Source organism: Stigmatopora nigra, chromosome 8, assembly GCF_051989575.1.
Source record: "Stigmatopora nigra isolate UIUO_SnigA chromosome 8, RoL_Snig_1.1, whole genome shotgun sequence".
In the NCBI taxonomy this organism is placed as follows: Eukaryota; Metazoa; Chordata; class Actinopteri; order Syngnathiformes; family Syngnathidae; genus Stigmatopora; species Stigmatopora nigra.
Window position 1 is genome coordinate 13,189,723 of NC_135515.1, and position 24,256 is coordinate 13,213,978.

Here is a 24,256-nt window from a genome sequence, read left to right on the forward strand (position 1 = left end):
CGATAAGTGCATTTCCGCGAAGGAGGGATTCCCTTTCAAAAATGCTTAATTTGAATTTAATTCCCCAAATTTTTTTTTATTATTTTTTACCCCCCTGTATACAGTACACCATATAGAATACGGGTACAGAGAGTGAAATTCATGTTATAACAAAAAAAATGTAAAATATGTTGTTTCAATGTAATATTTGTAATTTTTTTTTCCAAAAAAAATCCACAAAGCTCTGAGTCCGCGATAGCTGAACCGCGAAGTAGCAGGGGAACACTGTATATAATAAATGTCAGACTAATGACCCTAACACACTTATCTTGTTTTACCCAGTTTCGCTTTAATCCGGATTGTGTCGTTCACTGGTAGCATACGAAAACGTCATCGTCAACTGCTAATAGTCATGCTTTAAGCATGATATGCGCACGCGTATTTCCCTTTCACACATTTGCCTCTTCAGCAAGCAATGTACCCAGACAGTCAGATGTGAGTATGTGCTGCGTTGCATTTGCACGGTTTTTAAGGGGAGCAATTGGCCCGAGGTTTACAGGTATGATATACTCATTGATTAGCAATACTGTAAAATGTTATTAAAACAATTCTGTGTATGGCTCTCAAGGAATTACATTTTCTGTCATTCTTCACCACTTTGCGTCTTCAGCAGACGCGGCAGTACATCACGTTTTTTTTTTTTTTAATATCAAGTACCCAACTCAAAAATGTTCATAAAAATGTCAAAATTCGCACTGAAACTTGCAACCCGAAGACATGAGAGGAAAAATGGTGGAAGTCAGGCCACCCCTTCTTTGGCACTGTGTCACCCAACTCAGCACCCAGGAAGAAGCAAAATGTCCCCTTTCTAGTAGAATAACGGGCCGAATAATAGAGGGAGACATCATCTGGCTTTTTACAGTTTTCTTCAGATTGCCGAATTTTCTCGCATATATACCGCCCCACGTATAAGCCGCACACTTAAAATTGACATTGAAATATTTGAATTTTACAATTTTTCGCGTATCAGCCGCCCCCAGATTCACAATTTTCATCTCCATATTCATGGTTTTGATAGGGAGTACAAATATGTTACTTCAAAGGAAAAATCTTAAGAAAGATCTTCGCACGTGGTATATCTGCGATACTGTATGAATCAAACGCACATTATTAGGGTCAATAAATAAGTCTATCTTGATACCTGATGGTTTTAATGGCAGAAAGTTTAAGATGTCGCTGCGGCCAAATTGCTTCTAATGATCAACCTTTAACTAGGTAGGACGGCGGTACACTAGGTATGTTGGTGGCGCCCTAGGTATGTTGGTGGCGCCCTAGGTAAGATGGCGACGCCCTGAGGGGACAGTGGCAGGCACAAGTGAGTTTTTTCACATTTTATGCAAGATACTTTTTTTTTTCTTGAATTTAATTAGATGTCAAAAAAAATGTATTTAGCGTTTTATCTGTTTATTTTTTCTCTATTTTCAAATAAATGACCGTCTGGGCCGCATTGTCTTGCTTTATGGCGTTTTGTGTTTGTTGTGTCGCGCATGTAAGCCATAACGTCTTTTTGTCTGACAAATGTGGCTCTTATGTGAGTAAATACGGTACTTTTTGCATCCCGCCCATCTCCTCATGGAGAAAGACTACATCGAGCCTATTCCAGCTTTGGATTTTGAATCGCCCTTGAAAATACCTCCTAAGCGTCTTGCATCATCTAAGGTATCAAATGAGCCCAAGAAAAAACAAATCATGAAGAGAGACCAAAAATGTAAAGTTGCTAGATATGCTGAATGTGGGAAATGACTATGCCCAGGTAGCATGCCATTATGGTATAAATGAATCTACTGTGCATTACATAAAGAAAAAAGAAGCGAACATTTGGAAGATGGCAACGATATCCATTGACAAGGACGTCAAGCGAGAGGTAACCATCCGGAATGAATTCCTACTTTAGATGGAGAATGCCCTGTCCAGATCTCGTATTGTAGGGAGAAGATACCTTTGTCAGAGTTGCAACGCAAACTCTGGGGCTCCTGACAAGCCTCCCCAAATTTCAGAATTCCCAAAAAAATTCACTTAATTTTTTTCCGGAAAAGTACCAAATTTCCAATTTAAATGCCTCAAAATTCAGACCATCGCTACGGCTTCCGCTATCTTGATTCAACTGCACTGTAAACCGGATGAATTTGGTAACACGGGTGTATTGTGAATCATCCGGGTTACAAGTTCTGACGAATGATTCGTCTTGTGCGACTTCAGTGTGGCAATCAATTCCGAATCGATTGCATAGGTAGGTAGGCTCTGTCACTTAAACATTTTCATTTTTTTTTCATAAGGGAGGTATTATTAAGGCTGGCTAAACCATCAGTCTTTTGTTTTGAAACTAATCCTATAATTTCCGGGGTTGTTCTAAATCATGAGTCCAAGCGTGATTACTACCTGCCTATACTATTTTGGGTCCTGAGCATGAGGTACAGTGTTCCCTCGCTACTTCGCGGCTCAGCCACCGCGGACTCAGAGCTTCACAGTTTTTTTTTTGGAAAAAAAATACAATTACATTGAAACAACATATTTTACAGTTTTTTTTGTTATTACATGAATTTCATACTCTCTACCCGTATTCTATACGGTGTACTGTATACAGGGGGGTAAATCAAAAAAATTAACAAATAAACAAATAAGTAAATTTTTATTAAATTCAAATTAAGCATTTTTGAAGGGGAATCCCTACTTTGCGGAAATTCACTTATCACGGGTGGTCCCGGTCCCCATTAACCGCTTTAACAAAGTTAATTAAAATTAATTGGTTCCAAGACTTTTTTGGGGACTTGAAAAGTTCGTAAGAAGAGGTGTACTTAATATGTAAATTCTCTCATTTGTTCCACGGTCCTCACACAACTACCAATACATTTACTTTTTGGGGGATTTCGTAACTTGGATCTTTTTTTGTATCGAGTCACTCATTTGCATATACAAAAAAATTGTAACCTGAAACTTTCCTACCTAGTGGCATTTGTTTAAAAATATTTTTAACCTACTTGAATAAAAAATGTCTTCATATGCATAAAATTAAATGAAGTTGATAATAAATTGTCCACTATTGTTATTTGTTAGCGTTTCGTCATATTGTCTATTCAGTGCGGTATCCTGTGATTTTTTTATGGTACTATTTCAAAGTCAAAAACTGACTGAGCTACTCCAAGGGAAGCAGATCTGTGGCGAGCTGATAATGTGAGGTGAAAAAACGTGCAAGGTCTGTGATAAAAATATCAGCTTTGATTTTCTTGGAAGAATACCAACACCACATCCAAACACCATACTCAAAACCTGTGGAAAGCAACAGAAAGTTAGAAATTAAAGCACTACATCGACACAATTACAGGATCTTACTTGAAAAATAGAAATATCAGGATTGTTTTCATGCTACCCGTCTGTTCAGTTCACTGAATTTTTTGCTGTGTCAAAACCCCTCATCACTTATACATAAGCTTGAGGCTTCCTTGAGCTCCTACACTATGAGACACTCCTAAATAATAAATCAGCAGCTTCGAGTCACAGAACGCTGCAGGGGATTGAGCCCATAGACAAATATGAGAATGTGTACCCATCGGAACAAATGTGGGACAGTGCCAGAGGAAACCAATCTGTTAGTTCTTTCTGCCCTGTACATGTAAGTTCACTCTAAAAACACATTTTGTACTGATCATCTACTGATGTTTCATCACATTCATCTGTTCGCACGAACACACACGCACACAGAGACAAGAACTCACAGACCTTTCTGCTTCAGATTCTTAGGGCTACAAATATTCATTAAGCTCAATCACGCACACAAGCAAATCTACCAAGAGGTTGACTATGGTACAGGTATTTTCCTGGAAACTGACTCATTTAATTTCCGGCCTTCTGTAAATAGAATTGTAAAAAGCATGAGAAGAAAGAGGGAGGAGGGAATAAGCATCAAGAAAAGGAGATGTTGCTCTTTACATTTCTTCTATATTCCATTTTCTGTGATCGTGCGCATATACATTGTTGAATGACACTGTGTTAAAATATTTAAGATTTGTGCTTGTGTTGAATTGTTGTAAAATGGCATATGAACCCCTGCACTTCTTCCAGCAGCTGTGAGGGCAATCCTAAACACCACAAACAATTACTTTTTAAAATTGATATCATCTTTCTTTCTCTAATACCTTATATAATTTTTCGTCATGGCAACTAAAGTGGCACTTTATTCCTTCCATATGTTAAAATAAGAATATTGGGCAAATTAAACACATTCTTTTGTTTTTGCAGTTGCGTTTCACATAGCCGCATAAAATGTGATTTTTTTGTAACCTTAAGATCTGCAGATCCTTCCTCCCATCAGCTGTCAGGCTCTTTAACAAAAAATGGCTGTGGGTTAGGATCTACCGAATTCTAATGCATGCGTATGTGTATGTATATGTGCTTCTATATATGTATGTGTATGTATATATATTTCAGCAACACGGTTGCTTATTTATATATTTATTTGTTAAGTTACTATTAACTATCTATTTATGTGTAAAATGCCTTTCCTATTTCTGCATCCTCACCCTCTTGCTACTACGACAAAGAAATTTCCCGAATACGGGATGAATAAAGTTATCCAATCCAATTATTTAAAAGTGCAAAGGATCCATCCTTGTGGTTATTTCTTCTGTCCTTCAGGCTTTGGATGGCAGAATCTATGAGCATGTGAAAGACTACCTCATAGCATTGTGTCGCACTGAACTCGAAGCCTCCCAAGCAACACACAACACCTTTCAGTTCCTGTTGGACAAATCTACCAGAGTGAGTCAAATTCTGTTCTTTGACACAACTTTTAACAGCAGAATTTGTCAAAGGAAAAAAATTAAATTATAACAGTGACAAAAATAAGTCAGCTAAATTTCAAATATAAAATATAATATAAAAAATTAATATAAAATGTACATGATATTTTGATAGAACCCTCCAAAGGTGAGGGATAATGAACTAATACGGTGGCTGTCAGGTGTTAAAACGTAATTTACCATAATTGAAACCTTCCAGAAAAGTGTTATCAACTAGACTGCCAAATTTTTATTTAAAAATCCTCCTCCCCCTGAGATGTGCCCGAAACACCCCAGGAAGGCGTCTAGGAGGCATCCTAATCAGATTCCCTTGCCACTTTATCTGGCTCCTTACTATACTCTGAGCCCCTTCAGTATGACCGAGCTTCCCACCCTGTCTCTAAGTGAGAGGCCGGACACCCTGCGGAGGAAACTCTTTTCTGCGACAGCTCGTGACCATTGGTCAGTAAAGGAACATAGATCAAACGTTAAATAGAGAACTTTTAGCCCTAATTGTACAGAAGTCCAAAGGTGCAAAATGAGTCCCCTTATTCATGAAAAAACAGAGAACTTCACTGAGCTCTTGGACACTGTTGCTTTGTTGACTGAATGCATTGAAAGCATTCTTCGCAAAATGTGTAATTACATGTCACTGAAATACATTTTTCCATGTATTGCCAGTGCTGAAATGTCTAGTGTGAGCCACATATATTCCCTTTTATAGCTCTTACATTTTTTTTGGATAGGTTATACTCACTGGCATGTCCTAATGCAAAGCCTATGTTGTTTTCCTTCAGATAATACAAGAGTTCAACCAGCAGTTGTTCATGCAAGAGAACCCAGTGTTTCACAAAGCACATGACTTCCAATTCCAGCCGAGTGATTGTGACAAGGTGAGAATGAATGAATGCAACATTGTCCTAGAATGAATGAATGCAACATTGTCCTAATCTTTTTTTAAATTTGTAATTTTTTTCATTTTTTTGAAGTAAGGTATCTACACTTTTGCCTTCTCTCTTGTAATTGACACATCCGCTAAGTAATAAAATGTTTTATTCAACATTTGCATACAACAACACATTTTCTTATCTTTATTCTCAGTTGGTTTACTGAATTGTTTGTGCAAAGAAAACTTTATTTTAATAGCTGAGCTTCCTTTACAAAATACAATAATAGTATTCCTTTCCTATGTCTTTGTGATCCTTCTTAACCTCTGCTAACACTTTCCCTGAATTATTTTCCCACTAACTACTCCTTGTGTTTGTGTGCCTGTGATGGTCCTGTTTGCTGCGTGTGCCAGACTCTAAGCTCGGTGCAGCAGTTGGTGGACATTGAGCCTTCACCCGTGAGTGCCATGCGAATGACCCTGGCACAGGTAGCCATAACTGTTGTTAGCATTCCATCACTATTCATCCTTTTGTTTGTGCTCCCACCAAATAACATTGTGAACTTTCACATGATGTGAATTTACTCTAGAAAATATCTACCACAATCATTTTATAAAGGGAACGTCCATGGACCTTTTATGGAAAATATACACATTTATTGACACTTAGACTTTTTAAATCAGGATTTTGAATGTATGTTCATCAAGTAGAGCAACATTATTTTTCGTAATATCCCCGTTATTAGGGTGGTATTATACTTCATTCTACTGAATATTGCCTTGCAAATACTACCTAGAATGTTTTAATGCAGGGGTCTCAAACTCAATTTACCTAGGGGCCGTGGGGGCAGAGTTTGGGTTAGACTGGGCTACATCAGGATTTCCACAAGAAAAGCGCTGATAAAACATTCCAACTTTATCAAATATCTTTATTTTTGAACAAAAAAATAATGAATTGAATACATTAACTTAAAGATGAATAAAAAAAACAATCAATCAGTAATAAAATAAATAAATAATAATAATGCATACAGTACATATACACTGGTTGGCTAAGTAGAGAAAACTAATTATTTGTATTTCATTTCAAATGTCTGTGTTAACAGCTCTTTAACCTTTAACTTTCTGAACTTGAATGGAACATTGATCATGAAATATTCCGAACACGGCTTCTCTTGCCTACTTCTTGCTGCTAGAGACCTGGCAGCGCTTCTTCTCACATAGCTGAGTCACATTTGGCTTGAGGGAGGAAGCAGTGGAGACCCTCAGTAGAGCTTGAAGATGCTCATCAGTAAGTCTGGACCTGTACTTGGATTTATTGAAGTTCAAGATGGAGAAGACCTTCTCACACAAGTATGTGCTCCCAAAAAGGCACATGGTCCGCTTGAACATTCGGGAAAGTTCAGGGAATTTCTGTCAAAAATTGCCTAAGCTTGTCTGCTTCTCCACTCACCTCCCTGAACTTGGCTTTGAGTGCAGAGTTGCACTGCACAGGAAGGGCATCTTGCACATCAAAGAAGAAGGGGTCCGCAAAAATTTGAAATGTGCCTTTGTGTGTCTTAAGGTCTGCAAATCTGTGATAAAATTCCACCTGTAGCTTCGAAATGGCCTCAACATACTTCTCACCACTGAATGGTGTGCCTGCATCCACGAGAACCTTGCATGCTGAGAAATGGCTAAGGTTTGTCTGAGAGAGCTGGGCTTTCCATAACACAAGTTTAGTGCAGAATGCTCTCAAGTTGTCATAGGCAGCACCGACAAGTTGCCCCTAGCCATGTAGCTTCTTGTTCAGTACATTAAGCTCATGTGTGATATCAACAAGAAAAGCTAAGTCCATGAGCCATTTGGGATCACTTAGCACAGGACCAGCAAACCTGTCTATCTTCATGAAGTCTTTTATTTCTGCTCTCAACTCAAAAAATCTCTTAAACACATTTCCCCTGCTGAGGCAACACACCTCAGTGAAGTAGAGCACATCTCCATATCTGACTCCATTTCCTCTAAAAAAGCACGGAACCTTCTGTGGTTTAAGCCCCGTGGATCTGATTTGGTTGATGCATTTGTCAGGTTTAGGAGAATATACATTCAATAATATCGGAGCAGAGGAAACACACAGCCAGTCGTGATGAGAATTTAAACCACTTCATATGAAGGAGGACGCCAGAATAGCCAGAGCAGAAAGATAGTCTATCTTCCTGAATGACCGCTTGGAATTCCTGGCGACTCCCTACAAACAACCTGGTTTTATTAGAGACAAGTCATAAAAATGGGAGGCGTTAATACAAATGAAGGAGGTGGAAAGCAAAAGGTGTAGTGCACATTTTAACCAATAGGTGTAAGTTAATTCTATTCTAGTAACTTAATACATCATAGTGAAAAGGGTGCAAGACTAAATATAAGAATACAAATATATTTCACAGCATTTCACAACGACAAACATCTCATTGTCAAACTTCAGGCATCTGCTGCAAAGGGCCTGCTGATGGATAATGCAGTGCAGAGCTATGGCCTCCTCCACACCCTCCTCTCCCAGTTTTCCTCCATGTCATTGATGGGGCTCCATCGGTTGTTATTCCAACAAAGTTCTACCATGGCAAACCGGCATTCTCAATGGCATCACATAGTTGGTGAAATATTTCCTTGCATTGGAATTACTGTGAGCAACTCCTCCATCACTTCAAAATTGTCATCAACACCATGGACATATATTGCAAGATGGGCAGTGTCAGTGATGTCTGTGGTCTCATCAAGAGCCACTGAATATACACTGAAACAACACTTTGATTGGAATGGACATTGGTCAGAGGCAGTGCAACATGAACAATCAATGGCAGATTTCACAGTTAAAATTGATTTGATCTCTCTATCTACATCTCATGATATATATTATCTATATCTATATTTGGTGTGCTTTTATGTTTCTCCTTAATAGATTTCTGAGGGATTAAATCCTCAAAATCATGTAAACGGAACATCTCTTGTCAAAATTATTCCTTATAATTCCCAACAAATCTTGCAAAATCATATTTCAGGGGTCGTAGGTTCAAATCCAGATCAGTCCACCTGTGGGGTTTGTATGTTATCCCCGGGCTTGTGTGGATTTCTTCTGGGTACTCGTATTTCCTCTCACATTCAAAATGTATGCACGGTAGGCTGGTTCGACACTCTAAAACGTGTAGATTAAGCGGTTCAGAAAATGAATGAATAACATTCCGTCTTTTCAGTCTCCAACCATTACTACCAGTTTTTGACAAAATTGTAATCACGTTAAGATTACATACACTTTCTTACACAAAAGAAGACTCAATATACTATGTCAGTTATTGTTATCTAACTTATTCCCAACTTAAACATGCCTATTGCAAAAGAAAATATCCACTGGAAACATTGTATCCTTTTGCTAAATGGATGAATCGTGTAGGCTAAACTTTGTGCATCCTCATAATTTGAAAATATCACATTTTGTGCCCACAAAATACAATCACCATAAAGAAATAAAACTTATATTAATCCAACATAACCTATCCTTATAAAAAGATGGACATTATCAGCATGTTATTTGGGAATTCCCAATCCTGAGCACTGAAAGTAATGCATAAAACAAATAAAATCTGTATTTTCTTATGTGAACATGTAGCTTTATTTACTGCTCTATTAGGGTGCGGGTGGTTAGCGTGTCGGCCTCACAGCTCTGGGGTCCTGGGTTCAAATCCAAGTCATGTCCATCTGTATGGAGTTTGCATGTTCTCCCCGGGCCTGTGTGGGTTTCCTCTGGGTACTCCAGTTTCCTCCCACATTCCAAAAACATGCTTGGTAGGCTGATTGGACACTCTAAATTGCCCCTAGGTATGGGTGTGAGTGTGCATGGTTGTCCGTCTCCTTGTGCTCTGAGATCGGCTAGCCACCGATTCAAGGTGTCCCCCGCCTCTGGCCCGGAGTCAGCTGAGATAGGCTCCAGCACCCCTGCGACCCTAATGACGCGGTTAGAAAATGAGATGAGAGAGATGAGGAGATATCTTCCTGGCTACATGAACATTTTCTGGATCTTACAAACCTTTTACTTAAGTCGTTTCTTTTCTTGTGGTACTCTTCTACATTTGTGTATATTTGCCTGTTTGTTTTATTAGAGTCGTCAGTTGGAGTCTGACATGGGGACCACAGAGGAGCACAGTCTGAACAAGGAGGCCAGAAAATGGGCGACACGAGTAGCCAGAGAGCACAAAAATATCATACTCTACAAAAGGGTGAGGCACTTTACTATTCTTCGTGCCGAAATAAATTACCAAAGAATTATTTTAATATATGCTGTAGCTACTGTTCCTCTGCCTTTGGCTTGAATTTTTTTATTTGATTATTTTTCTTATTTTTGAATGTTTTACACTATCTTCTTATTCCTAAATGCAGTCTTACCTCTACTTAAGAAATTATTGGTTTCAGAAGTTTTTTAGTAACTTGAAAATTTCGGAAGTTGTTTATATGTAAATTCTGTAATTTGTTCCACGGTGCTCACACAACTACCCACTAAACCCTCTAAAATTGGTCAAAGTTTCCCAATTTTGTATGAAAGATGTGAGAAACACATAAATGAGAGAAAATTATAAGAAAATGTTTTTTTAATGTCTTAAAATGAATAACAAGCATACAAAATCCATTCGTGTTGAAACGCAGGGGCACAAGAGGAAGCTAATAGTAAGCAACAAAGAGAGACAGACAAATACGAACACATGAACACACATCTCATAAACACCACATTAAGAATTCAAACAACAACATTACAACATTAATCAACTACAAGCATTTGATTTAAGTGGCCCTTCTACAGTGCTGGTTGACAGACGTTTTGAAAAAAAAAATCCAAAGACAATTGCCTCTCACGACTTTTAATGATGTTCCTACAATGAAACAGACGAGCGTTGTCAAAGTGGGTAATCGCACGACTCGTGAACACTTTCTGGAAAGTTTGTGAAATTTGTCCAGCAATTCCTTAATTTTTGCTGATTCTTCCTCCTCGTTCTTGCCGAGTCTTCCATTAACTCTAGAGAGTTTGTTTTTGTGCCCCTTGACCAACTCGTCATTGTCCTCCTCGCTGACCACTTCTTCTTATTCGCATTGGTAATTTTTTCGGGAGGTGTGATGATAAAAACAGAAGCAGCTGCTTTATCCACACTTGGGAAAACTCGACAAAAAAATACGCCAGAACGCCATGACGACGAACGGTGTTCAAAAGTACGTAGGAAAGAATCATGGACAGTGGATGTTGTGAGACAGCCAATGAGAGCCCAGTAGAGTGTAGCGAGGTTCTAAAGTAAGTCAATGCATCCGCAACAATTCCAACATAAAATAACGGATAAGGAAAGGCATTTACTTTTTGGGGGATTTCGTAACTTGGATCTTGTTCGTATCTAGAGACACTCATTTGCATATAAAAAAACTTTTGCAATAAGAACATTTTGTACCTAGAGCCATTTGTTAGTAGAGGTATGACTGTATTTCTTATCTAAAATATATAACTACTTCTCGCTACATTAGAAGGAACACTGATCTTTTATGTATGTGCAAATTAATGTTTCCTCAAATTTCAAATATATTATAAAGATAAAAAAACAATTATACAAATGTTTTCATGGATATTAATAATAAAGGGTGGCATGCTGGAAAAATCATTAACACTTCTTCCCAACTGAAATTGAGCGTTTTAATATCAGCTCTTGCCAAAAAGTGTCATTTTACTTCTTTCCTCTGAGTTTTCCAGCTTCCGTGAATTCTGCAAAAAAATTCAAAATAAATAGAAATATTCAGTTATTTGTGAATATGGGTGTATCAACGTTGCCGTTTCCCCTGCCTGTCACCCAAAGTCAGTCAGGATATGCACCAGTAGACAGACAAATCCTCAGCAGGATAGGAACTAGATGACTAGATGCATGGATTCTTGCAAGGAAATACCCTTTAAACAAATAAAAACTCATTTTAAATCAAAGTTTGGCTAGTAAATTAATAATTTTGTGTTCAACATACATGGGAATACAAACTAAAATGCACTGACGTCCAGTATTGTGATTTTGCATGTATTTAATTAGTCACTGGAGGAGTGTGAGAGTCATGGCCTGCCCCCCACCGAACAGGGTAGAGTCGATCTGGAAATGAAGATAGAAGAATCCAAAGAAAACATACGCAAAGCTGAGGTAGGTGGGTTTTCTTTGCCTTCAGGTTAACTAGAGTACCGCATAAAGTTCCAATATTTATGCAGCTGGTGTAGTAAAATGGGGGCATTTAGAAATGAATAGTAAAAGATAGATTTTCTGTGTATGGAATACACTAATTAAAACAAAAAAGAAAAATGTATTAATTGAAACTTATAGCCGTTGTGAAAGTACTCAGAAATCCACTGTCATTTGGCTTACATAATATAGTTTATCCTTCAGCCTAGCCTGATACCTTTTGATGGCAACTTTCATAAACCATTGGTTTCAGATGACAAGAATACACTATTTAGCATGCATTCACACCTAACGCAAATACAGGGTGTGCAGGAATCAGCTATGAATACTCTTTTTTTACAAGTGCTTATACTATCCTTCGCACTTCTAGACTAGCACTCGAGTTTTACAAAACCTCTACATATTTGATGAAATGTCTGCATTGTAAATCTCTTATCTGAACTTTATAAAGGAAATGAATGTATTCCAATATGCATGAATCGAGGTTTGACGATAGCATATTGTATCTGGGAATGGCGCTTTTGTCTTGGTCCTACATTTCAATATTCTCATTGACTTTGACATTTGATTTGACCTTGCAAGATAATAAAATCTCAGAATAGGAAATTCTGAGAACTATGAAGACGGTCCGCCTGGTATTGTATGGTTAACTTGGTGTGACTGGATTCCCGCTGGTGGAGGTGTGGATGTCAGTGTGAATGGTCCTATGTCCTTTGGTGTGAGATAAGCTCTTGCAACCCCCCCACCCCAACCCTTACGAGGATGTGTGGTATGATAGAGGAATGAATTAATGAACTATGAAGACTCATTCACTCTATGCATGTCCCTCTTTTATTCCTAAATTTTTGTCAGTGGCCTATTTATAGATTTTTAGCTTCATGTTTTAGCATTAAGATACAAAAAAAAAGTTTTAATTTCATGTCAGCATTCAAAATCTATAACGATTAGGGCAAGCGAGCCGCCTTTTTGCGTAGAAGTTCACTCACTGACTTGGTTGTGGTGTAGGGGCGGGATGGATTCCGTCTGTTGGTGGTATGATTGTGAATCTGTATGGTCGTTTTTCTCTGTGTGCTCTACGGCTTACTGGCGAGTCTAAGGTGTAGTCTGCCTTTCACCGAAAGCCAGCTCGGTGAAGTTCCAGCAACTCATGGAACCCATTCGAGGACGTGCAGTACGGAAGATGAATGTATGAGTAAATGAACTAGGGCAAGCATTCCATCATGACAAAACTCAAGTTCTCGTGAGTGTCCATGCACCAGTGCGGTCCTTGAATTTCTTAGCGACGCCTTCAGCTCTCGGAATCAATCCAACCCTGAAAAACTATTTTATGGCTACTTCAGCTAACCTCATACATAATTGAAAATATTATTTAGGAATATGGCCATATTTTACTCACCAAAAATTATTTTTACCTGTACACAATATCCATCCTGTTCGCTCCATGAGGAACATTGACAATGTCAAACAGAAGTAAGCACGCCAATGCAGATGAGTGAAATTTTGACGCTTCTGCGGGAGACCATAGAGGGAGAACAGACAGCGTTACTCTGCGTAAGACTCCGGTCAATTTTTGACTGTCTCTGTTCTCCAATCTCCTACGACTCTCCTGCATCAACTGTTTATTTAGGGCAAGATTGCGTGACATACAAAATCTTTATGACAAAGGACATACAAATTGTCTATGACAAAGATGCAGCAGGGCTGTGACACCGATGATGGCTGTGACACCGATTGAAGGCTATGGCACGGACAAAAGCTATGACACGTATTGAAAAATTCTTTGTTTACTTAAGATTATTTGACACATCCTCTTTTCTTTCCTCCTTCTTTTCTATCGCCATCGAAGCTAATGCTGAAAGCCAAGCCTGCCTTGACGTATTTTTGGCAGACGTTTTTATTCATGACCGGACATTTGGTCGCTGGTCTTTTGGTCGCTGGTCTTTTGGTCGCTGGTCTTTTGGTCGCCGGTCAAATGTACTGTAGACTTTCTCTTAGATATTAAACTATCTCATGAATATAATTTTGAGAGCTGGCTTGAACAGTAAACACTCTGTCACCATTTGACCGGAGACCAAAAGGGACCAAAATACCGGCGACCAAAAGACTAGCGACCAAAAGTCCGAGCACCGTTTTTATTCGATTTGGTGGTGAAAATGTTTGTTCCTGGTTGTGACAGGCCTGCTTGCTTTGTAGTTGTCCGACCTTTCGTAATGATATCCAGCTTTTCTTTCTTAAAAAGTCTTTCTTGAAAATGGCTTTGACAGTAAATGTACAAACAAATCCATTTCTTCTCCTCCTTCAGCCATTCTGGTTTGACAAAACTGCTATTAAATCCACACAACAATATATTTGCTTGTGCAGCTCGCTCCAGATACAGTTTGGTAGCTCTGGCTTGTCCACTCTATCACTAGCCAATCATAGTTCCTGCGAGAAGGCTTGGTTTCACCAAATCGAAATCTGATTGGTCAAAGCAACAGTTTTATCGATGCTAGTTTAATGCAGCAGAGCCTGCAGAACTGATTGTGAATGCCTTGCGGCAGATTTATGACCCTGGCAACAAATAATGGCTGAAATGTGATTGGTTAAATGTTTCAATATGAAAACAGACATCTGGAAGCAGTGCAACCAGGGGGAAAAGCAATGAAAGGACGGTAATAGACAATTTGGAATCATTTAATAAATATTCATGGACAAAATATAATTAACATCTGTCTGTGATTCAGATATGTCTTAGGCCAGGAGTGAAGGCCCTGACGGCACACCACTGCCATGCACGCTCGGTGTATAGTCTGTTCTCCATACCCACTCTCACCCAGTGTTTCCCAACCACTGTGCTGCGGCACACTGGTGTGCCGTCAGCGATGGTTAAGTGTGCCGTAAGAATTTACAACGATTCATAAACTGTAATATTCCGATAGAAAAATCTTAATTTTGCGAGATTAAAATTAAAATGGAACAAACATGACATCATAGATTGTACTATTACAAGATTCAAATCGTAAAATGTAGAAATTTAAGTGTATTTTGTTGGTTATTTTTTGTAACGTGAAACGTAAGTTGTTTCATGGGCTTCAACTTTTGTTGTCATTAAGTCTTAGACCACAGAACTACTCTGCACATAATATTAAGATAATTATTATTGGGAGTAAAGTTCCGGAGATTTAAATTGTTTCCTAGCTTTTGTGTAATTTTCAAAATAAAATAACAGATACAAAAAATGTATTGACGTTTTGGCAGATTTCGTAACTTGGATCTTGTTTTCGTATATTGGAACAGGAACTTGCACGTGTTTTTAACCTGAAGATTTCATATGTAGCAGCATTCAAAAGTAGAAGTACCATTGCACATTGCTTTACGTTTTATGGCCATACGTGCTAAATGTATTAGACTTGGCACATGAATATGATATTTTTGGAACAAATTCATGGTGCGTGTTGCCCAAAGTTGCCTGGCATAGGCTCCAGCATTCCTGCGACATTTGTGGGTATGAGCTCATGCTTCTGGGTTTGAGGATTTGATCCCAGGTCGGTCCTCAATGTGTGGAGTTTGCATGTTCTCCCAGGGCTTGTGTGGGTTTTCTCAAGCTATTTCATTTTCCTCCCCATCCCAACAACATGCAGGGTTAGCTGGTTAAACATTCTAAATAGCCCCTAGGTATGAGTAAGAGCGTGAAAGGTTGTCCATCTTTTTTTGTCCCTCGACTGGTACCCATAATTAGCTGGGATAGGCTCCAGCACCCCCACACCCGACCCTAGTGAGGGTAAGCGGTTCGCGAAAGGAATGAATGATTATTTATATTACTATCAAATTACAATTTTCTTCCTCAATAGAGTAGGACAGTTTAATAGATCTAGGTACATGGGGAATGCCACTTCTCCAAGTTCCAATGACAGTTCTCAAACTCATTTCATTTTCAATCATGTATTTTTGAAAGTGATTTTTTTATGTAGAATATCAATATTCAGCGTTTTACGACTGTCTAAAGCAGGGGTGCTCAGAAGCCAACCCCCCAAGAGAGGGCAGCTGAGACTTGTCTCATTACCGACAAAGGGCGCCAAAATGAAGGTGTTCAACATCAAAGGAAATACCTTACAAGCAGCTGTGACAGGTCCTTTATTTTAGCCAAGGCTGTTGACACAACACTTACAACCCTGATGAAACCTTAACAGATGTTAAATTTTTCAGATATGCATGTTAAAGAAAGTGTATTGCGGTGGGTACATTCCAATGGTGCGGTACAAACGTCACATACTCTCAGCCAAGTTACCAATACTACCTTGGCAATCAACTGATCAATTGCAATGGATGTAATGAGCACCCTTAGTCTGGAAGGAGAGCCTCAAGGTCTCACTCACATTATTCTCCATTGTGTGAGGACCTGAACTGAAATAGTTACACCTCCTTTATCTGTGGACGAATCAGAATAAAATTTGGTCGATTTATTCTAGGCATATCAGTCTTCCGAGCCCGTTTTTAAATTTCTTGTCCCTGAGTAAAGTAACTAGATTTTTATAATGTTCAACCAGCCTATCATGCATGTTTTTGGGATGTGGGACAAAACCCACGGAAGCCCGTGGAGGTCATGCAAACTCCATACAATGATTGATTGATTGACAGCCATACTTTACATTTTACCATAGTGTAATTTTTTCAGTGTTGTCCAGTGAAAAGATGTAAATTTTAAAAAATGCAGGAATGAGAGGGTGAACTCACTTTTTATAGATACTGTAAAATGAGCAATTTAAAAGTATATTTGAGTGAATTGATTGTGTATATCCAGTAGCAAAGTGGACGTATTTAACAATTCTTAAATTTCTTTCTTGGAAGACAATTAAGTTAAAAGCAGAAGCTCGGTTGGACCTCCTGCGGCAAGTGGGCGTCGCTGTGGATACTTGGCTGAAAAGTGCCATGAACCAGGTACGTTACACTTCATACCAAACGTGCATCTGTGATTAATGCTGCGTGTATTACTGTACAAAATAATTGCTGTCTTACATAAGTATGTGTCAATGCACACCTACATGAGTTTTATATTGTCTTACTGGCTTTTTAGTTTATTTTTTTATTTTTATAAAGCCCCTGACCCCCTCTGTGCATGTAGGTGATGGAGGAGCTTGAGAATGAGCGCTGGGCCAACTACACTTCCCATGATCCCTCACTGTCGGTGAGACAACTCACTCAGTTAGTCAAAGCAGAGTGTGCTTTTTTAAAAAATCAGAACTAATATAAACACCACTAAAAAGTGCATGCACAACAAGTGTTAGACATGATCACCAAAGAACCGGATGTTAAGTTGATTCATCTTTATACAAATACGATTAATAAAAATGTGGTGGGGAAAAGAAATAGCTTTAGTTGCAAATGCAGTTATTATTATGTTATTCACTTTTTAATTAGAATGAATAATTATATTCGTATTACTACCTAAAACAGTAATTTACAGTTTTGTTATTGCAATAGTTTGAGACAAGATAAGTGGCTCTTTAAGTATGTCCTGTTTGAATTTTGTTTAAATGTTCACATTCTTTAACCACCTTACCATTCTTTGCATTGTTACGTTGCATGGTTCACGGTTAGCAAGTGCGGGAAGCAAAGACACACAAGGAATGGGGTTTGCAGTAAAGTGTTCTTTTAAAAACTTTAACTTGTTCATTTACACAAACCTAGCGGGGAAAACACAAGGGCATATAGTGGCATGCCTTTGCCTGAAGTCAGCTGACTTAGGCCCCAGCACTTCGCAACCCTAATGGAAAAAGGTGCTGTTGAAATTAATTAATTGAAATATTCAGAAATGCAGACTTCCAAGCGACTGACTGGCAACTAGAGTTTTTCATTTTTTATGATTTCATTATAAATGACGCAGCCAGAATAGCTCTCCTGATAAATTATCTCCTGAATGGTGCAAATTGTGAGATAATTGATTAATCTCCACACAGCCCAATTATTTGACCAGCAAGCCCACAACCCGTTAAATTTGTTAAGATGAAATATGTTTTCACCATTTTTTAAAGTTATCGCATATCACTAGAATGCAATTTTTCAAAGATGACATATACATGAAAATGCATTTGACAGATAGATTTGCTTAAAATAAGATATTGCCAGTTCAAAATGTGCAAAGCTGACTTTGTAACAGACAAAATGTTGATTATTGGTATTAATTGAAATAAGTTCTTCAACATTTTGTGCTTGAAACATTGATTCATTCATCATTCACTTTCCAAACCGCTTATCCTCACTAGGGTTGTGTGTGTGTGTGTGGGGGGGTGGGGTGGGGGGGGGGGTGCTGGAGTCTTATCCCCTGAATTGTTGGCTAGCCAATTGCAGGGCACAAAGGAAACAGACCATTCACGGTCACACCTATACCTAGGGGTAATTTAACCCTAACCCTAGTGTTCAACCAGCCTAATTTGTAAATATTTTATTTTAAATGGCTTTTTATCTTCCTACTGTACAGCCACTAGAAATATTAAATTCTGCCTCTGATTTATTTGCGTGATTTTTGTGAAATTATGAATGATCGATCAATTTGCAAATATAATAAAAAAAGATATAATGGTCGGATCACCCCCATGATTACTACATACCATACTACATGTTTCATGCTCATGCAAAAACAAGTATACGTGTTTCTTCATGGCAATGCTCCGTAATTGGATTGGATTACTTTATTCATCCCGTATTCGGGAAATTTCGTTGTCATAGTAGCAAGAGGGTGAGGATGCAGAAATTGGATATATATATATATATATATATATATATATATATATATATATATATATATATATATATATATATATATATATATATATATATATATATATATATATATATATATATATATATATATATATATATATATATATATATATATATATATATATATATATATATATATATATATATATATATATATATATATATGTGTGTGTGTGTGTGTGTGTGTGTGTGTATATATATATATATATATATATATATATATATATACATACATACATATATATAAGCACATATATATACATATACAGATGTACATGCATGCATACGGTAGGTTTTAACACAACCATTTTTTGTTAAAGAGCCTGACTGCTGATGGGTGAAAGGATCTGCGTAAGCGCTTCTTCCTGCAATGAGGGTGCAGCAGTCTATTACTGAAAGGGCTTCAGAGAGACTGCACAGACTCATACAGGGGGTCGGAGGTGCTGTCCATGATGGACATCATCCTGATCAGCATTCTCCGCTCTCCCACTTCCACAGAGTCCGAAGGACAGCCCTGGCAGAGAACAGAGCTGGCCTTCCTGACCAGCTCATCCAGCATGTTCCTGTCCCTCTCCATTCTCCCGCTTCCCCAACAGACTGCATAAAGCACTGTAGATGCCACCACAGTGTCGTAGAAAGTCCTCAGCAGTGCCTTGCACACTCCAAAGGACCGTATATTCCTCAATAGGTAGAGGCGGTTTTAGCCCCTTTTGTACAGGGCATCTATGTTTGTGGACCAGTCTAGTTTATTATTGAGGTGAACACCCAGGTACTTCAAATTCTCCACGATTTCAATGTCTGTACCCTGGATGTTCACCTGAGTGGTCTATTGAGAAGGTGGGGACCTTCTGCAGAGTGAGGCTGAGATTGAAAATATGCAGAATCACTTTGCCAAGCTGATCCGCACACTCTCTCAGTAGTCTGGAGCTGAGGCCGTCTGGACCAGTAGCCTTCCTTGCCTCAATCTTCTTGGTATGCTTCATGGGCATACTTATTGCGCACCTTCAGCATATCTAGTACTTTCACTTTTTCGGTAGATGTCTTCGTGTTTAATTTTTTCTTGGGCTCATGTGATGCCTTAGAATGACTCAGGATGCTTAGGAGGATTTTGAACTGTTTTCCGCTTCAGAGTTTCAGCAGGAATTTTGACAGTTTTTGAATATTTTTTGATCTAGCTACTTCATATTAAAAAAGAAAAATGTACTAAAGCCACAAAGTAATGATAGTAAAAAAAGCAGTCTTAATCATTTGCCTTTTTCAGTGACCTATGCATATTTAAACTCACACAAGCAGGTATATGTTTACTGTGTCAATAGAAATCTGATGACTGAACACAATAGCCTCAGAATGCCTAAACACCAACATGCACAGACACACACACACACACACACACACACACACACACACACACACACACACACACACACACACACATTCTATTAAAGCGCAAAGGTTAAAGCACGCATGCACAATCCAACCACTTTGACATTCAAAAAAGCCAAAATCTTATCTAACAAAAGAGGGAGGGCTTCATGTTATTACACTGCTGCACTTCACCTGTATCTCAATGTTCTTATACCATCTCACAGAAACCAGCAGATGAGCCGATTTTCACAGACAGACTGACAGGTCTCAGGATTTTGACTACTCTTCTGGACATTTGTGTTTGTGATAGGGTACAAGTGACTTGGAACGCGAGGACGGAGACGAGTGTGAGGAGAATATGGAAGTTTTTGACGATAGCAGTTCCAGTCCTTCAGGAACCCTTCGCAATTACCCACTGACGTGCAAAGTGCTCTTTTCATACAAGGTAAGAGACTTTGCATACATGCAAACAAAATACTAGAAAATTAAATAATTTTTTAAATTAGTATTTTGTTTGTTTGGGCTCTCACATGAGCTGCCTTGCTGTACTGAATTTTACCTCTCCCTCTGCACCAGGCTTCTCAGCCAGATGAGTTAACTATTGATGAGCAGGAGATGTTGGAAGTCATTGAGGATGGGGATATGGAGGACTGGGTCAAGGTGTGTGGGCTTAGAGTAACAACAATTGCTATCGCTCCATGTGTGTCGGTAATAGCGACCCTGCCGAGTATGGATTTCCTATTTGTCCCCCACAGGCGCGCAATAAGACAGGTCAAGTGGGTTATGTTCCTGAGAAATACCTCCAGTTTCCCGCATCCCACAGTCTACTGAGCATGCTTCAGTCACTAGCAACAATGGACGCTCGCTCACACACTTCTTCCAACTCAACTGAGCCAGAGTTGCATTCTGGATGTGTCAATGGGGATGTTAACAGTAAGAACATATTTTTTTTGTTTCAATTCAGTTAATCAGTACACATCTTCCCACCAAGAATGGAAACATCATACACAAGGTTTCCCACCTTTAATGATTTATTCTAACTCCACAATTTTGCTGAAATTTAGAGATTGTGGCGTTTTTTCAATACAGTAATACCTTGACATACCTTGAGTCCCGCAACATGAGAAATTTGAGATATGAGGAAAATTCCAAGCAAATATTTGCCTTGAGATATGAGACAAGTTTGAAATACAAGACAGCCTGGTGGCCGAGTACGCGATTGGCTGCTTATGATAACAGCGCACTGTCTTTCTCTGCGCATCTCCCTCGCTTAAAGGTATCTACGAGAACTGGACATGCAGGTTGCAATTTTAAATGTATTTTTGGGTTATTAAGTGCAGGATTAAGGGAAAAACAATGAGTCCAAAGCAGGCCGAGATAATAAAGGGTAGTTAGAAGAAAAAGCGTATGATGACAATCGATACTAAGCATGAAATAATTGAAAAACATGAGTGGTGTATGCGTGACTGAGCTGGCTCTCCAATACAAGAGGGGTACAGTAATACATTGACATACCTTGAGTGTCCCAACTTATGAGAAATTTGAGATACGAGCATACGAGATGGTTCCCAATGCGGCCGTCCGGGGCGTTGAGTATGCGAGAGGTTGCTTGTGAGAACAGCATTGCTTCATCTCCCTTAAAATAAGGGATATATTTACAAGCAGCGGCCGTACAGGTTGCATGTTTTCCATGTTTTTTTGCGTTAATGAGTGCAGAATTAACGGGCCGGTGCAATAAAGAGTAGTAATAGAAAAAAGCGTATGATGACAATTGATATTAAGGACAAAATTATAGTGGTGTACGTGTGACTGAGCTGGCTTGCCAATACGAGAGTAGTACCTCAGCAATATGTACCATTCTCAAGCAGAAGGATGCTATAACGCCTTCCAAAGGACTAACCATCGTTTCCAAGCTGCGCACTGACATTTATGATGAAATGGAGAGCCTTCTTTTAATATGGACGAAAGATAAACAGTAAGCGGGAGAACTGGGATACACTTGGCAGCAAGTTCCGACTCGAAAGCTGCAGTGGGTGGAATACATTGACACCTTTGCCTCGGCTATCATACAAAAACGCTTAAGTTTAGTGTAGCGTAAAATTAAAACGTATTTTTAAGTGTGTGTATGTATAGTAATCTAAATTAATTTAAGTTAAATCTCATCTCATTTCTGAACCGCTTTATTATCTTAGGGTTCTAGGGGGTGCTGGAGCCTATCCCAGCTGATTCCGGGCAAGAGGCAGGGGACACCCTTAATCAGCCAGAAAATTGCAGGGCACAAGGAGACGGACAACCATACACTCTCACACCCATACCTAGACGCAATGTAGAGTGTTTCAATTAGCCGACCATGCATGTTTTTGGAATGTGGGAGGAAACCGGAGTACCCAGAGGAAACCCACGGAGACCCGGGGATGCAAACTTCATACAGATGGACATGGCCTGGATTTGAACCCAGGCCTCAGAGCTGTAAGGCCGACACGTTGCCCACTCGCGTCACCAGGCCGCCCCGGTTAATAAATATATTTTAAATAAATCAAATATTTCTGTGTAATATCGTTCTATATCAGGGCTCACCAAGTCTGGTCTTTGAGTGCAAGTGTCCCATCTGTTTGCCATGTCTCTCTCCTCTACCACAGAATCAAATGATCATCTCATCAGCAAGTACTCCAGAAGCCTTTTAATGATCTTTATTATTTGATTCATGTGTGTTAGGAGGTACACATAAAAACAGGAGCTTTCCCACATTCCAAAAACATGCATGGTAGGCTGATTGGACACTCTAAATTGCCCCCAGGTATGAGTGTAAGTGTGCATGGTTGTCCATCTGCTTGTGCCCTGCGATCGGCTGGCCAACGATTCAGGGTGTCTCCCGCCGGCTCTAGCACCCCCCACGACCTTAATGAGGATAAAGCGCTTCAGAAAATGAGATCAGATAATACCACGTGCAATGACTTTTCTTAAGATTTTCTCTTCAAAGTAACAATTTGTACTCCCTATAAAAACCATAAATATTGAGGTGAAAAATGTGATTCAGGGAAATTGTAAAATTCAATGATTTTAAGGCAATTTTAAGGGTGCGGCTGATACGCTGAGGTGTTTTATATGTGAGAAAATACTGTAATTGATACCTACACAGCCTTTCTGTGTGCATTTACATAGTAGTTTTGATGCCATTAATGAGAATCTACAATGTAAATAGTTATGTATATAGTATACCCACCAGGATTGTATCAAGTCATATGGCAATAACTGCGTGACATCAGAGCAACAAGCACAAAGATTACAAAAAAAATACACAAACCGAAAAAAAAAGAGCTAATGAAACTTAAACTTGCTGAATAACATATGGACATGTAACAATTCCTCTGTAACAATGTTCTTGTGATGATTGTCTCCAATACAAAGTACAGAACACTGGTTAAAACAAACAAACAAACAGACTCAGCTTTATTCTGGAGCTGCTTTGATGCATCAGACACAGGATGTCTTAAATCTGTGCAGTTTACAATCAATCTCGTGACTTTAAAGTTAGACTGTCAACAAAAACCGCATAGCTAAAATTACCAAGAAGAGCACATTTTAAATCTGAAACATCTCACAAAATCCTGAGTGAAAACACATCTTGCATGAGGATTAAGCGTTAGAAGAAGTAGCATATACTATAATTAGAATAGTTTTTATTTTTGCGTGTCTGATTTCTGTCCATTATTTCTCTCCACAGTGGTGTATGTACGAGCACTTTATGATTACGAAGGCCAGGCAGAGGAGGAACTCTCCTTCTCAGAGGGAGCAGTAATTCGCCTTTTAAACCGGGACACTCAGACAGATGATGGTTTCTGGGAGGGAGAGCTCAATGGAAAGGTGGGCGTCTTTCCCTCTGTTTTGGTGGAGGACCCGACAGAAAATGGAGAGACTGGTGTAGGAGGGACCAATGACATACAGGTATCATCCTGGCTACATTTGATTTCTATTGGTTAATGTTTTATTCTGAATATTGTATGGAACAGGCAGCACCAGTTATCAATTTTAGTAGATTTCGATCCTTCTGTCAACAAGACATTTAAGACTTCAAAGAGCAGCCTTGTTGAAAAGAAAACTGGCACCACACTCAGTTGTTGGGGATGCTTATCGGTGCCCTGCCCCATTAGAGCGACAGGAAGGATACAGCCTCTCCCCTCCCAGATGCCAGTAGACCTAACACATGATTTTAG

The 24,256-nt window shown here is 38.9% G+C and overlaps 1 protein-coding gene across 4 annotated transcripts in view; it reads left to right on the forward strand.

Annotated features, from left to right (window-relative positions):
* fchsd2 (FCH and double SH3 domains 2) overlaps positions 1–24,256 on the forward strand; it is a 64,969-nt gene that overhangs the window by 32,897 nt on the left and 7,816 nt on the right. For 3 of the 4 annotated variants that reach the window (XM_077722643.1, XM_077722639.1, XM_077722642.1), the window contains exons 9-19: positions 4,672–4,794; positions 5,612–5,707; positions 6,115–6,189; positions 9,828–9,944; positions 11,778–11,882; positions 16,746–16,835; positions 17,020–17,082; positions 20,353–20,487; positions 20,619–20,702; positions 20,798–20,975; positions 23,767–23,987. In XM_077722643.1, coding sequence (XP_077578769.1) covers positions 4,672–4,794; positions 5,612–5,707; positions 6,115–6,189; positions 9,828–9,944; positions 11,778–11,882; positions 16,746–16,835; positions 17,020–17,082; positions 20,353–20,487; positions 20,619–20,702; positions 20,798–20,975; positions 23,767–23,987 — 1,287 coding nt within the window. The remainder of the gene's footprint in view (positions 1–4,671; positions 4,795–5,611; positions 5,708–6,114; positions 6,190–9,827; positions 9,945–11,777; positions 11,883–16,745; positions 16,836–17,019; positions 17,083–20,352; positions 20,488–20,618; positions 20,703–20,797; positions 20,976–23,766; positions 23,988–24,256) is intronic. The other variant, XM_077722641.1, reaches the window with a different exon arrangement.